This window comes from Lytechinus variegatus, chromosome 2, assembly GCF_018143015.1.
Source record: "Lytechinus variegatus isolate NC3 chromosome 2, Lvar_3.0, whole genome shotgun sequence".
Taxonomy (NCBI): Eukaryota; Metazoa; Echinodermata; class Echinoidea; order Temnopleuroida; family Toxopneustidae; genus Lytechinus; species Lytechinus variegatus.
Window position 1 is genome coordinate 17,490,963 of NC_054741.1, and position 16,300 is coordinate 17,507,262.

General features: G+C 34.4%; 1 protein-coding gene across 2 annotated transcripts in view; it reads left to right on the top strand.

Moving 5' to 3' along the window:
- Window positions 1-10,188, top strand: part of LOC121407468 (Golgi apparatus protein 1-like) — a 48,059-nt gene extending 37,871 nt beyond the window's left edge. For both annotated transcript variants that reach the window (XM_041598554.1, XM_041598555.1), the window contains 6 exons: window positions 639-834; window positions 1,186-1,221; window positions 1,812-1,982; window positions 3,022-3,142; window positions 3,848-3,954; window positions 4,827-10,188. In XM_041598554.1, the coding sequence (XP_041454488.1) occupies window positions 639-834; window positions 1,186-1,221; window positions 1,812-1,982; window positions 3,022-3,142; window positions 3,848-3,954; window positions 4,827-4,994 (799 nt within the window). In that variant the 3' untranslated portion in view covers window positions 4,995-10,188. The remainder of the gene's footprint in view (window positions 1-638; window positions 835-1,185; window positions 1,222-1,811; window positions 1,983-3,021; window positions 3,143-3,847; window positions 3,955-4,826) is intronic.
- The last annotated feature ends 6,112 nt before the right edge of the window (window positions 10,189-16,300 follow it).

Here is a 16,300-nt window from a genome sequence, read left to right on the forward strand (position 1 = left end):
TCACCAACAACATGCATCATTCACCTTGTTCCTCTTTTAAAGTTATAACAAATTTTATTTATATAGTTTTCTTTGCTTGGGATCTTTTGGTTTTCATAAATCTTAATCTTCCCTATGCTTGGGATCAATCATTCAGCTAAATATATCATGAAGTTTTCAATTATTGCTTGTAGTGTGTTTTATTTGGAAAAATTTGTTGATCCACAAGTAAAAGTAGGCCTCTTGTTATGATGAATGTATGTGGATTGAATCTTAACATAGGTTTAAGTTTTTCAAAAGTGTAAGATCCTTTTGCATTACACTGTCATATAAATAGACCCAGTGGAAGCCCAGAGCAATCAGCTTCCTACTGTTGAGGAAATTTATTCAGAAGTATTTTGTTTGAAACAATCCCTTGTAGAAGTTTCACAAAGTGTTAAGTGAGACTTAAGACACTTCAAACTGAAAGTTATGTACTCGGTTCTATATGAAACAGCCTGCAGAACTGACCACCATTTCTGAAAAATTGCCAGTACTGACAAATTCCTTTTTAGTCCATATCAACATGGTGTCAGGTACTTTCATTGATGAATACTCCTTTGTATTATTCTTCCCATTATTGATTGACGAAGTTCTTCATTTTTTTTCTCCATCCACAGATGTAGGATGGTCCTAAACAAACGCCAGATGGAGCGCAACTCCAACATCCAGCTGAATCCACAGTTGCGTAAGGCCTGCAAGTTGGATATCCCCAAGTTCTGCAGGGACATCAACGAAGAAGTGAACAGGAACCCTACCACCATGGAAGGAAAGGTCATCGCATGCCTCAGGGGAGAGTTCTCCAAGAGACAAGCTGTAAGTACAACGTATGCCTTCGCTAACTGTAGGTGGTTGCCAAAGGCATTATGTTTTCAGTTAAGCTCACTTTAGTTCAGTTTGGTCCATTTCAGCTCAGTTCAGTTTATTTCACATCAGTTCAGTCCATGTTAGTTCAGCTGAGTTCAGTTCAGTCCAATTTTAGTTCTGTTCAATTTCACTCAACTCGGTGGAGTTTGATAATTTTCTCTCCATCAATGTGTTCAGTTCATCCACTTCACTTTGGTTCAGTACAACTCATTTGATTTCATTTCAAATTAATATAAACATTATTGGTTTACTTTTCAGAAATCACACTAAGATTTTGTCTGTTTTTATTTTCTTTTACAGAAATTGAGTCCAGCCTGTGAGCAGCATATAAGTGGAGTGAGTATTAGGCATAGAGCTTTTACATTTCAATTTAGGTTTGTTTCTTTTAGGCCAAGTCCACCCCAACAACAAATGGATATGAATAAATAGAGAAAACTCAGTAAATAGAGAAAATGCTGTTATAAAATAAAAATAAATTTATGACATTTTTATTTCACAAAAAAACAGATATAGGCACATTCTTGTCAGTATGCAAATGAGAGAACCGATGATAGCACCCATTCACTATTTCTATTTGCATTTTATTATGTGAAATATGAAATACTTATTTCACATTATAAATTGAAACAAGGTTTGATTCCTCCCTGTACATATGTAATTTTCATCGTTGTAGCCTGTTTTGATTCAGTTAATAAAAGCTTTCTGGTATTGTCAAACGTACAAAACTTGAAATAGCCTAGATTTCACAATATAAGAAAATCAGACAAAATGTGAAGTGAGTTTATTGTACACCTAACTCCTTTGTCAAAGAAAATCTAAATATGCTATAACTTCTTAAGTTAAATCGTTATCACAAAATGGCCTGTATGATAAGGATTCCCCTCATCGTGTAATAGTAATTGTTATATTTTGTTATTATTGTGAAGCTTCTGAAAGAAGGCGCAGAGGACTACCGACTGGACCGTAACCTGGTCAAGTACTGCTCCACCACCATCAAGGAGAAGTGTTCGGAGGAGATGGATAACCCAGGCACCGGTAGGGTGGAGGAGTGCCTCAAGGCTCACCTTGGTGAGATCAAGGATGGAAAGTGTCAGCAGGTCAGTGCTCATTGGGTTCCTTGACAGTTTGCTCCTGTGACAAATGCTCCTACTAAACATCAACATATTAAGCCAAAGATAAACCTGGGGGGTGTTTCACAAAGATTTAAGTATGACTTAGAGTCGCACTTAAATACCGGGTTGCGTACGGTATGAAAGGCTTGACCGCATTGGTCAGATCGTCTCAAGAGGACGCGCACTAATGCGTATCTATCAATAAGATCGCACGTTGCATATCTTGTACGCGTCGGCATTTAAGTGCGACTTAAGTCATACTTAATCTTTGTGAAACACCCCCCAGATTTTCAAACCCTACAACCACCCTATCTTTCACCTTATTTCTCCAGTGAAATTAGGTGAGGAGCAATTTTTTTAAGAGCAAATGTCGTATTACTACTTGATGTGATGTTTCAAGCCTGTATTAACACCATCGTGACCACATCCTTCAAGCCATTGTCAACCTGTCTTACTGCAAGGTTTTCATTTTCAAACGATCGTATTAAACGTTCAATTCCAATGCTTACTTGGAGAGCATATGAAGAACAGAGATATCTACTCAAATTTCAGTCACTAAATACCTTCCGTATGTATTCAACTCACCCTTGCTGAACTTATTTTATAGTTATTTCAATATATGTAGAACTGGAGAAGACTACAAACCATCCCTTCGGATGACAACCCATTTTTTCTCCTCCTGTGAGATTTGTGTACACACATTTAGTCTCACAACATTCAAATGCATGTAACATGAAAATTTACAACATAAACATATTGTATGCCATATATGGAAAAAAGCGTTGCTAAACAATCTTTTGTGTGGTACCAAACTTGAGTTATAAGGGTGTCAATGAGATAAGAGCATTTTTCGGACGGACTATTTTTTTGGATGAAACAAAATATCATACCTTCATATAAGCAGTTCTTAAACTGTAAGTCGTTTGTTTGTATCATTGTTTAGACAGTAGCAACATGAGCTCTTTAAATGACAAAAAATTGAAGTACTTTACCTAACTATTTTTTCTTGTGTTTTTCCTAACAGCAAGTGGTAGGTCTATTCCGTGAGGGCTTAGCTGATATCCATGTTGATCCTCTACTTTATAAGGCCTGTGCCTTAGATATCAAGCATTACTGTTCAGGAATTCCGCAAGGACAGGGACAACGTAAGTTTCATATCTCTTTTGTTTTTGATAGATATTAATAAGGGCTGAGTTGAATTTACCATTCTACCAGTGCCAGACAGATGCTGCAGGTCACTGGTGTAATTTCCTGCAAATCGGTGGACTGATGAAATAAGGAATTATGTAATTACAGTTGATGAGAGTAAAGTTTCAAAATTATGGTATTATCAACCAAGTGGGACCATAGAAGTGAGATCATTACCATGTAGGAATTCTCAATTTCATTGCTTGAATTCATCAGCCTGTGATGCTAAGATATCATTGCCTTGTGCTATAATATTTGTTTATGACTACTACCATTCTTTGCTTCTCAATCCGAAACGGTGCTATAACTCCAGCGGTCCAGTAGAGTAACTACAATTTGCAAACAGACAGAAATACAGTTAGCTTGTGATCCCACAAAATTGACATATATGAGCACGATCAGTTTAAAACTGAGCACATTTTAGTCCATCTATGACACTCCTGATATCCTATATAGTGAGGCTTTGAACATGGCCCAAAGATCGCATATGATTACGACCCTTACATAAAGAGAACATTGTTAGTGAATAGTTCGGGGGGGGGAATTTGATGAAAATTTAATCGATATAATAAAATTTCCAGTGAGGAGTAAGAGGGATTTTTTAAAGTATTTTTTATTGGATTTCAATGAATTTTATTTTGATTTTTGATTTTCATTTTTAGAAATGTCGTGTCTGCTAGAAGCTTTAGATGAAAAAGCAGTAAGATTACAACCTGACTGCAAGAGGATGCTAAGTGAAAGAAAAGAAATGTGGGAATATGCTGCACAGGTAAGATAGATAGGGGCAGAGAAAGACAAAAATTCATATTCATTTTGCTTTTCACGCCTGATTACGCCACTATGCCTGCGACCTTCATTTTCACTATGCTTTTCAGCGCCAATAGCCATGTAAAATTTTTGGTACACACATAATACATTGCGTTCAGTGAACTCATCCGAAGGCGGGGAGTACTGTTAATACACGCACGATTGTTTCTCTTTGTTTACTTCGCTGCGTGATAATTAATTGCCTTGTAGTATTGTACGTGTCACGCATTCGGATAGAGGGAGGGGGTGGACAGGTAAAATTATATGGGGAGGGAGGCTTATAGGGAGGGATGTGCTGAGAAAGGGAGAAATTAGAAAAGGGGGTTGGGATAAGTCTTCAAGAGGGATGAGGTATAGGAAAAGAAAAAGAATAAATATTAAAAAATGTGAAAGCAAAGAGAATAGTATCTTATAAGAGTATATGAAAACTAGGATAGGATGAGAAAGAGAGAAAGGGGAAAAGGAGGAGAAAGGAATAAAGAGAGAAATGGAAGGAAAAGTGGAAGAATGAGAGACAAAAGGAAGATCGTGTAAACAGGATAGGATGAATAAGGATGGGAAGAGAGAGAAATGTACAGAGGAAATGATAGAAAGAAGGATTAGGAGAAGGATGAAAGAGGAAGGAGGCAAAGTAGTGGAAAGAGGAGGGGGAGAAGAATCAGCAAAGCAAGGGAATAGGGGTGATGATTGAGAAGATTGTTGACAAGATTGAGAAAGAAGAAGTGAAACGGGAGAGAAGAAAATGAACGAGAATATATTGATCTACTCAGTGTACCATTGAAGCAAACATCCAAGTGATGCCTTTTTGTTGTTCTCTTTTCTTTCTTCCTCCAGGTGGCACCCGCTTTAAATTTCTTCGACCTTTACAATCAGATACGAAACTCCCCATCCCATAATTACTTTGTGATGGTTTTCCTCTCCTTCGTGGGGGTTCTCTTTTTCTTCGGCCTGTGCTGCGGACGTGTCACGAAGCGGGTTAGACAGGAAGTAAAAAACAAATAATGATGGGCCCCATTCGGCTTCCGCGCAACCAACTAGGATGGAATTCCAGATTTGGAACTGTTTTGTGTGGAATACGCGTGAAAGTACAAGATCATCCTTTTTCCCAGAGAGTATATATGTCCGTCGTTTGCTCTCAGTTTTCCATCTTTATTCTGTCTCTGTCTATCTCTGTCTCTCTCAGGACAAGCCGATTGGCTGACACCCCACAAAAAATGTTGCCATAAGATTTGCTGCAGACCATCTGTGGTATAAAACCTCTGTCCTATCTGCATCTATCATTTTGTGTTATTTTTATCACTTCTCTTTTAGTCCTCATTTCTCGCAAAGTTATTCTTCTTTGTAATATTAGAAGACAAGCTTCATTCTTTTTTTGTTTGATTCATTTCTAGGGCCTGTTTCATAAAACTTGTTATGATAGCAAATTTGCAGTAACAACTTAAAGCTACTGAAATCTTTCAATTTTAACTGGCTGATAGTGCACGTGTTAAGGAAATTGTGCATAACAAGTCTCTATGAAAATGGATCCCAGAAGTAAGTGTGTCATCCCATACTCTGTATGGCTCTGCACATACTGGTGTACAATTCTTCCCCCCAACGATATATAATTGTAACTATGGGTTAGGATATCAATCAAAATGTTTAGTTAATGATCATTTTAACATGTTAATCAGACATTTTTTGGTGTTCTATTGTATTATTATTTTATTTTGGGGGGAGGCGAGGGGAAATATATTTCAAACAGTGTTTAATGAGATTATTTTGGTGTCTACAAAGATGGTTTCAGAGGATACGTATAACTTCTTAAAGATGTTTATTTTTTTCAATATAAGTATTTCTTGGTTTTCACTTCATATTTATTTGTAAAAGTAATCATTTACATTTAAAAGTTGAAATGACAGCTGTGAAATACACAGAGGAAAACAAAGCTCTACAAAAAGACCAATTTTACCTTTATGAAAAAATAATCACTATTGGAGATGAATTATTTAAAGATCTTTTTATTTCCCAGTTGAAGCAAGATAATTATTTGTATCTCTGTACTAAGAGAGAGAGGCAATAATTGTTTAGAACTAAATTTTTACCGATGTGTTAAAGTATAGTTCCTTCCTGAATTAGAACATCAAAGAAGTTATTTCAAATCTCATTTTAACTTATGACCTACATAGTCAGGCATTGGGGGTGGTTCTTTTTGACCGGTACATTTGACCATTTGACATTTTATACTGGTGAGAGGGCTCATAAAGAACATTGCTTTGTCATCATTCTGCATCTTGCAGATGCTTCTTCCCCCCCCCCCTCTCTCATTTTACAAATTAGGGTTATTGTTTTGTTATTTATATTTAAAAAAAAAAAAGGCTCTCACATTCAGCAAATCAACATTATTATTATCTATATCTAGTAAGATTTGGTGTAAATATTTCTTCTATAGGACTTAAATTTGTACAGAATTATATTCCCTGCACCTTATATTGTGGTGTGTAATGGATAGCTGAAAAAAAAGAAGGGGGAGGGGAGGACAAGGTGTGTAGCCAGGATAGAATCATAGCCATTTTGTAGATTTGTAGATTAATGGTAGATAGTTTTTTTTATACAAAAAAAATCAATAAAAATGGAGAGCTTGTTTGATCGTTGTTGAAATATATTTTTAAGGATGTGTCATAAAGTGGTGTAGGTGTCATGTTTTAATTATTTTACATACTTTGAAAAGTTTTGAATAGGCTTGAGTTTGGTTGATCGTTCATGCTGTGTATGCGTCATGTTTCATACTGTTGAAGTCTTGTGACGTTTACTTTGTTCAAATGAGAGAACCAGGGGCCTGTCTTACAAAGAGTTACAATTGATCCAATCAATTGTAACCCTATGGAAATCCATCACTCATAATTTTTTCTGTAGGATATTGGCAAAAGGTCCTTTGTAAACAAAGAGAAGTGAATTTTCAAGAAAACAATGAATGCATGAATATACATCATGGTTAGAATATATTTTTTGATGTTGACGTTGCTGGCTGTCCATAGTTGCGCTTGATCGGATCAGACGTAACTCTTTATAAGACAGGGCCCAGATCTGTATACCCTATGCCAATATTTTAATATCTGTTGTGAAGATAATTTCATTGTCACAAATATGTCTATGAATGATATACATATATATTACGTACTTAAAAATTTGTCACTTTCTTGTGGACTGAAGAATGTATCATGATATACATTGATTGGTCTCTTTCTTGGAAAGTGCTAACATTGTCATAACTCTAATGGCAAGCCAGTATAGAGGACAGAAGGCCATGACTCAAAGACGGTGATTTAAGCGACGCTTAATGATTTTCTTGTCTTGTTGAAAATTCAGCCGATTGATTGATTCTATTTCTGAGAATGAAAAAAGTTTGCTATTAAGCCATGAACATAAGCTAAACAAGATGCTTTCATTTTGGGTAATGAAGAGTTTTGCATGGAAGAAAATGACTGAACATCACTTTTCTCTAAATCACTGTTTTTTAGTTAAGGCTTTCTGTCAATACTCGCTATCATGTCTGCATCTATGTACTGGACAGAATATTGGTAATGACTTGACGAAAAAAGTGCAATGCTATAAGTATCTCTTTTAAGCGATACAATGAACTTTGCACTTTTTACAAGATTTAACATGTGGCATTGTAGAAAATTGCGATTAATTGCAAGTAAAATACAATCAATCATAAATCTCTTTGAATTGATTGCTAGTCTGCGCCATTCAACAGGTATGGATTAATTTTCTGCTTGAGTTGATCAGTCACAATTTTTTTTTAGTTGATAATTGCCAATGTTGCTTGCATCAGCCTTTAATCTTTATGAAATCATTACGCACCCTCCAGAAAACACTCTCATACACTCCCCACACACACACACATTTAGACTAGGCATTTCTTATGGGAGCATAAATATCATGTATGGTTATTTATAAACATACACTTTAATTCACTGAAAATTTAATGTAACATCACCTTGTATTATACACATATTGTCGTCTATGTGTTTTAGTCTTTATGATTATAATATTAATCATTCTCTTCATTAGGGGAATGCTTCACTGTCGTGTAAAAGTGCTGTATAGCCGAGGAATATGTAAGAATTTAAGTTGTTCAATTGTATGTATGAGCCATAGTCATCAACGCATTTTATTCAAAGTCAATTTCCTTTCTAGATTATGAGTTTCATTTTCAGTCCACTCTCTTTAAATGTAGAAACTGTATAGTATTGTATTTAATCACGACTGAGCCTATAAATGGCATTTCTCAAAACATCACTCTGTTTTTTTTTTCTGTAAAACAGTTGTGATTGAAAGTTATATATATTCAAATTTGGTCTTAATACATTCAGAAATATTTTGAATTTACATGATTTTTAAATTAGAGAATTGTGTTGAAAGAAGTGTATTTGTGTTATGATATGTAATGATACTTGTAGACAAAATGCTATACCTTACAAAATATATTTTTGATATATTTTCTGATTTTCTCTGGCTTCTGAAACATATTTAATCTCTGTAATCTATATTTTATTTGCTTTGTATTATTATTATGAAGTTTCTTTTGCTGTATAGGTGTTTTTCTGTGATTATTTTGTTGCGGAATGACATTTCACTACATGATAACCACAATTACTTTGAGCAGATTACCAGCAAAGTTTCCGCCTTGTTCAACACAAGAGGTTTTTGTATTGTCTCCTTCCAAAAACATTTAAAAAAAATTATACAACAGCAAATATGATATTTCTGATTGAAGTATTATTACAATGTATTTTAATATTATAACGTATAAATGCATACATTTTTGTTTCCTTTCTGCTTTCAGAAAAAGTAATTGAATAATGAATGAAGAGCAAGTAGCTTATTTTTTTTTGAAATAACAAAAGAGAGAATTAAGGCAATTATTGATTATGCAAAATAGAAAGAACTTTGGAACATTGGCATTCCTTTATAACACTAAGATAAATAAAAATAGAGTGTTTAGTGAAAATTGTTCGTTTCGGCTGACTTCAATGAAATAGTTTTGCATGTTTTTATCAATTTGTTTGTATGGCATATTTTGGGTTACAATTGTAATGAAATAAGATTAAAATAGAAATCAATGATTTTATATCACCTGTTTTAAGATTTGTTATATATTTGTTTTATATTACCCCCACCTTCTCTGTGTGTAATAGGAATATGTTGATACACAGAATTGTTCAGTGACTGTCTGAGACAAACATCTAACCAATACAAGTTTCAAATCTTTCCACAATATTCAAATTTACAATCTTTGGACCGTTATTCTCGAAAGAGGTTTCAATTGTACCATGGTACTAAACCATGAACTATCCATTTCTTTCAGTGTTTTTTTTTACATAATCTCTCTTAATTCATCACACGCACTAAAAAATATGCAATCAAATGCATGCCTTTGGGAAAGAGCGCTAAACAAGGAATCATGATCATACAAGAAATCTGCATAAACCATGGTTGTGTATCACGGTACAATTGAAATCTCTTGAGGATATGGGCCTTTAAGTCAAATTAATATATGATTAGGAATATACATAATCATGTTTCTCACTTTATACAGATGAAGATTTAATATATATATATATATATATACTTTGAATCCCTCAAATACAAATAATTCAACCTTTTTAAAAAAACAATATGAAAAAAAGGCCTCTGTTCCGGTGAATTGAAGTATAAGTATATTATTGATAAGAACTTGAAACACTTCTTTAGCTCACCTTGTGCGCAATAGTTTGGATATGATTTTAGTTCTTTTCAAAGAAATAAATATATATATCGTCCTTTCACAGTATGCATAATGAAATGATACAATGAATTGTTGGACAGATATTCATTTATTATCTTTTCTTGCTTATGTAGTTAGTTGTGTTCATGTCACTGCACTTTTTGCTAGCATGTATTCTAATGAAACTTAATTCCTATAGAATAATCAAAGGGTGCTACCCAATTAGAGGTCTATTTTTTGGCACTCTTTGTGTATGGGATTTAGCTGAATAAGCAGAATACGAATCTTTGATTGTATTTAATTTTTGTCTTGATTTTGATTTTCTGTAGATGGTGTGAGTTTTACTATGCATCTTTTGATTGTCTGTCAATTGTATAATTCCAGAATGATATTAATGATATCTATGTACAATGTAATAAATGATTTTCCTATTTCCAAAAGTAATTTATCAGCTGCTGTTGTATTTGTGATGATTCATATACATGTAAAAAGAAAACAGAATGGTTCTCAGGTCAAATAAGAAATGGTGAAATGGAAAGATTTATCAGGAAGACTTGTGTGGGTGAGTGTGAGGGAAGGGGGGGGGGGTCGTGGCCGAGTGGTCCATGGCACCTATGCTCGTGAGCAGTGCATTTCTGCTTTTTTTTTAAATCCCAAATTCAAATAAATGGAATTGCTAAAAGCATTCGGAGTAACTATGTACGCACCTGTCTTAAAAATGTGTGTGGGTGTGTGTGAGACAAGAGAGAGGGGATTATTTACCCTTTTTTAATTTTTTTTTTAGGTCCATGAAGTTAGCTACTTATTCCTTATTCAATGTGTTAAGTTAGCTTATTCCTTTTCCTTATTTCTCATTCAAGATATACTTTCCCTTATTCAAAATGTACTATTACTTATTGAAAATACACTTATCCATATTCAAAATACACATTTCCTTATTGATATTCAAAGTACAATTTTCCTTTTTCATATTGCATTTTTCCTTGTTAAAAATACAATTTTCCTAATTCAAAATACACTTTTCCTTATTCAAAATACATTTTCTTTATTCAATATACACTTTTTGTCTCACCTGCGAAGCAAAGTGAGACTATAGGCGCCGCTTTTCCGACGGCGACGGCGGCGGCGTCAACATCAAATCTTAACCTGAGGTTAAGTTTTTGAAATGACGTCATAACTTAGAAAGTATATGGACCTAGTTAATAAAACTTGGCCATAAGGTTAATCAAGTATTACTGAACATCCTATCAGAGTTTCATGTCACATGACCAAGGTCAAAGGTCATTTAGGGTCAATGAACTTAGACCATGTTGGAGGAATCAACATCGAAATCTTAACCTGAGGTTAAGTTTTTGAAATGTAATCATAACTTAGAAAATATATGGACCTACTTCATGAAACTTGGACATAAGGTTAATCAAGTATCACTGAACATCCTGCATGAGTTTCACATCACATGACCAAGGTCAAAGGTCATTTAGGGTCAATGAACTTTGGCCGAATTGGGGATATCTGTTGAATTCCCATCATAACTTTGAAAGTTTATGGATCTGATTCATGAAACTTGGACATAATAGTAATCAAGCATCACTGAACATTTTGTGGAAGTTTCAGGTCTCATGATTAAGGTCAAAGGTCATTTAGGGTCAATGAACTTTGGCCGAATCGGGGGTATCTGTTGAATTACCATCATAACTTTGAAAGTTTATTGGTCTAGTTCATTAAACTTGGACATTAGAGTAATTAAGTATCACTGAACATCCTGTGTGCGTTTCAGGTCACATGACCAAGGTCAAAGGTCAATGAACTTTGGCCGAATTGGGTGTATCTGTTGAATTACCATCATAACTTTGAAAGTTTATGGATCTCATTCATGAAACTTGTACATAAGAGTAATCAAGTATCACTGAACATCCTGTGCGAGTTTCAGGTCACATGATCAAGGTCAAAGGTCATGTAAGGTCAATGAACTTTGGCCATGTTGGGTTTTTTTGTTGAATAACCATCATATCTCTGTAGGTTTATTGGTCTAGTTCATAAAAAGTGGACATAAGAGTAACCATGTATCACTAAACATCTTGTGCGAGTTAGAGTAGTATTCAAAGTCAGCATTGCTGCTATATTGAACCGCGTGATGCAGGTGAGACGGCCAGAGGCATTCCACTTGTTCTTATTCAAAATACACTTTACCTTATTCAAAATTACAATTTTCTATTTTCAATATGCACTTTTCCTTATTCAAAATACACTTTTCTTCATAATACATGAAGGAGAGAGCAATATTTAATAAGGAGAGTGTGGTTTGAATAAGGAAAAGGGAATAAGTAGCTAACTTCACATTTTGAATAAGGAAAAGGGAATAAGTAGCTATTTTTACATACCTTATCTTGTCTAAATTACCGTTATCCATTGCCATTTGGGACCGAGTATAATGTAAACTTGAAGTAGACTTGATGTTGAAACACATTACGTAATTTGAATTTGAAGAATTACTTGCTTCTGCCTTCATATAGATTGCAACTAAATAATGTTCATTTTTACATCACAAAGATTGTAATAACATACGCACTTGGAGATAATATATATAAAGAGAGAATTTGTATATAAGCAGTGTTTGTGTTGAAAAGTCCTTAACAGATGAAATGTATTAACACAATGTGAATTAGTAAATAGTTTGAAAAATACATCAACCTGATGATTTTGATGATGATGCGGTTATGATGATGAAGATGATGGTGGTGGTGGTGGTGATGATGGTGACGACGATGGTAATAATGATACTCGAATATTTGGACTTGTTCGAAATATCCGATTAGGTAACCAGAGCGACGTCGTTCAAGGGAGACTGACAATCTCACATGAGAAAGCTAGATCGGCAAGACCAAAAGAAAATATCTTGATCAAGTAGATCATTTGATGACCTATTTATAAAATTGTCACCGAGAAATAGTTCTTATCTTATTTTAAGCCAATCAGCAACCACAAATTTAGTCAACGCCGACAGAACGAACGAATTGAAACACCGCATTGAGAACACGCAGTGACTGATAATTTAGTTACTTAAGTAATTACTGTCGGTTTTTTTAATAGTTTGTCACTTTAGAGCTCCAACTGCCTTACACTACATGGAGAGCCTTGGGTTCACATTTTTGCCTCGTCTACATTATGTAAAAAAAATAAACCAAAACATGTATTAAAAAAAGAAAATAAGTCTTCTCCATAGTAAATTCAATTTATTTTGTTGTATACTTCACTGTTTACTATGATATATGAACCTCAATTTGTTGTTTAAACAGGTGGGTGTTTCATAAAGCTGTTCGTAAGATACGAATGACCTTACGTACGATTAGTGATCCTTTCTTGTGCTATGCGATATCCCTATGTAATTGATTTATGACCTAAGAACAGGTTCCAGTCGTGCGTAAAGTCGTTCGAAACTTTACGAACAGCTTTATGAAACGCCTACAAAACAAAATGTTTAAAAAAAATCTTAAACAATCAAGTTTGATTTTTAATATTCTCAATTAAATAATCATGGTTGTTTAAACTGTTAATCAACTATACTGTAAGGTTCATTTTGTAAACATCGTTTTTACTGTATCGGGTATGTTGGCGAAGTTAAAGGTCAAGTCCACCTCAGAAAAATGTTGATTTGAATCAATAGAGAAAAATCAGACAAGCACAATGCTGAAGATTTCATCAAAATCGGATGTAAAATAAGAAAGTTATGACATTTCAAAGCCTTATTTTTAACAAAATAGTTATATGAACGAGCCAGTTACATCCAAATGAGAGAGTCGATGATGTCACTCACTCACTATTTCTTTTGTTTTTTATTGTTTGAAGTATACAATATTTCAATTTTTACGAATTTGATGATTAGGACTTCCTTGCCTGAAGCACAAAATGTTAACATAATGGAATTCCACGTGTTCAGGGAGGAATGAAACTTCATTTCACATGACAATGACAAGAAAATCAAAATATTTCATATTTCAAACAATAATTTCAAACGATAATTTGAATTGAATTGCAATCAATAAAAAACAAAAGAAATAGTGTTGAGTGACATCATCAACTCTCTCTCATTTGGATGTAACTGGCTCGTTCATAACTGTTTTTGTGAATGTCATAACTTTCTTATTTTACATCCGATTTTGATGAAATTTTCAGTGTTATGCTTGTCGAATTTTTCTCTTTTTATTCAAATCAAGTTTTTGTTGGGGTGGACTTGTTCTTTAAATATGAACATTACCCCTTTCGTTAGTCAGCCCCCCCCCCCCTTACGCCGCTGAGATATGCTCTTTGTTTTGATGCTTTTCATGTTGGCTTCATCTGCGCTATGTATTCGAATGCGAATGTCAGCATCAACTTAATTCCCCCATCTCCCAAACTGACAGTATACACAGAAAAGAACATCACAGGAACTTCTCCCAGGTGCTTGGGTTTCAGTGTGTTTGACCCCCTTTGATCTTCACCATGTCAACGTCAAGCAGGGAGATTAAACCCCTGCCAAGTTCACAATCGTCTTCAATATAAAACACGTTTGATGTATGTTATTGATCCTTCTCCATGTTAACGCGTTTTCGTGCATTGTCAATCTTCCTTATCTCTCCTCGAACAGCAACAAATCAATCCATGCCTTTTCACGACTTATGCATTATAGATTCTAATCCTTTTATCTTTGCAAACGAATCAATATTTGATGAGGGACATGATTCGTTGGGAGCACAGAGTCAAGCTCACGGCGGTATTTTGCAGTGGAGATGGAAGGGAGAAGGTTATGTCGACATGGATCGGAACGCCGATGATCATGATGATGGGGGCAAATCACTCTGATTTATCATGGAATTTTCTCTGAAATAACTTTACCTCTGAATCTGTGCAATATCTTACAACATGTCAAAAGGGGAGGGGTAAGTAAAAGTCGAAATCTATAGATATCTTCTTGTATCTTGCATATTTTCTTACATTTTCTTGTATCCCCAAAACACCGATTCTCCTCACAATCCACTTTTGTTTCCATCCTTGCTTATCAAACTGATGAAATAAACTTCTCTACACTGCTGTCAACGATTAAGTCTTTTCAACAGTGACAGTTGCAGAATATCTCGAATGCTTAACCAGCTAGAAAATCATAATGACTTGTATTTTTCTTTTGGAGTAAACGCGCATGATTTTATTTTCAATTTATATCATTTTGCAAGTGGATTTCTTAATCGTTGATTTTTTTTTTCTGACACCCAATATTGCTACGGGCAGTTGGTGATCTACGGGCAGGGGGGGGGGGGATGGTAAGGGGTTTAACACTCCCTTTGGTTGCTTAGTAAAAAAAAATGGTGCCAGCCCCAAATTACCTTCATTTTATATTAACCCCCCCCCCTTTTTTTTGCTTGTAAAATTTTCTCGGTACCAAATTAAATGTCCTTCATTTAATAGAGAAACCTTTTTTTTTTGCTTGTAATTTTTTTCGGTCACACCCCTCCTTGGAAAAAAACTAGATCCGCCCCTGACAGGAATGTCAATGCAAATGTATTCATGCTTTATAGTCTTATCTATTTGAATTTGATGGTAAAGATACATTCATTTGCATATCAAATAAGATTACCAACTCTCTCCTTTTGCCCAATACTCTCTAAATTTCATTCATTCAGGATTTTTCCAAACTGTTATCGATAAGACGATAAAAAATTTGAGTGGATATCGTCTTGACCCATCAAATGTTACGCTCAAAATGGCCTCCGTATTTGATATTACATTGTAATTACAGAAGCTTTAAAATGATCAGAAAATAAAGAGAGTTATATGTGATCAGAAACCTTTAGAAAAAGTCAGTCAAAGACTGTCCATGCAATATTCACCAATAGTGCACATAGGCCTACATGTAGCTATTTTTTTTTATAGATGCCTCTGCTCGAGTTGACTTTTAATTCATTTAGTTTAAAAGTCACCCATAATTTGGTTAAATTTGAATAGATTTGAGTGTTGACGGTATGTTGCCCATCTTTATTACAGTAGTTGTTACAAGCGCTTGGTGGCGATCTAGACAAGACTTGAGTTTAGTTATTTTGTCGAGACCGATTTATACAAAATTATTTTCAATGAATAATTCTGAAAAAAACAACAACAAAATATGCAAAACAAATTTGGAAGATATTAGTTTATCACGGTATAACATAACATGGCATGGGGTAACCATTTGGCCCATAAGAGTGCATCAGGTCACACTGTAAAAACGTTCTTTTAAGCACGTCATTCTAACAAATATTGATTAAACAAGCGATTTTTTAAACTTTTTAAAACAACTTGTTTAAACGTTTAAACAATAGTTGTTAGATTGACGGGCTTAAACAGAGTTGCTTAACATTTTAACTGCATTTTTACAGTGCAAACATTAAGATAACTTGGTGATATATACAATTTATACTTAATTTGTATTAAAGGTCAAAATCATAATAATTCCCAAAGTAACATGAAACCATTTATGAATAGAGCAAATCACTATATCACATGGGTGAAAATGACCCCCCCTCCTTTAGCTCACTTACCATAATAG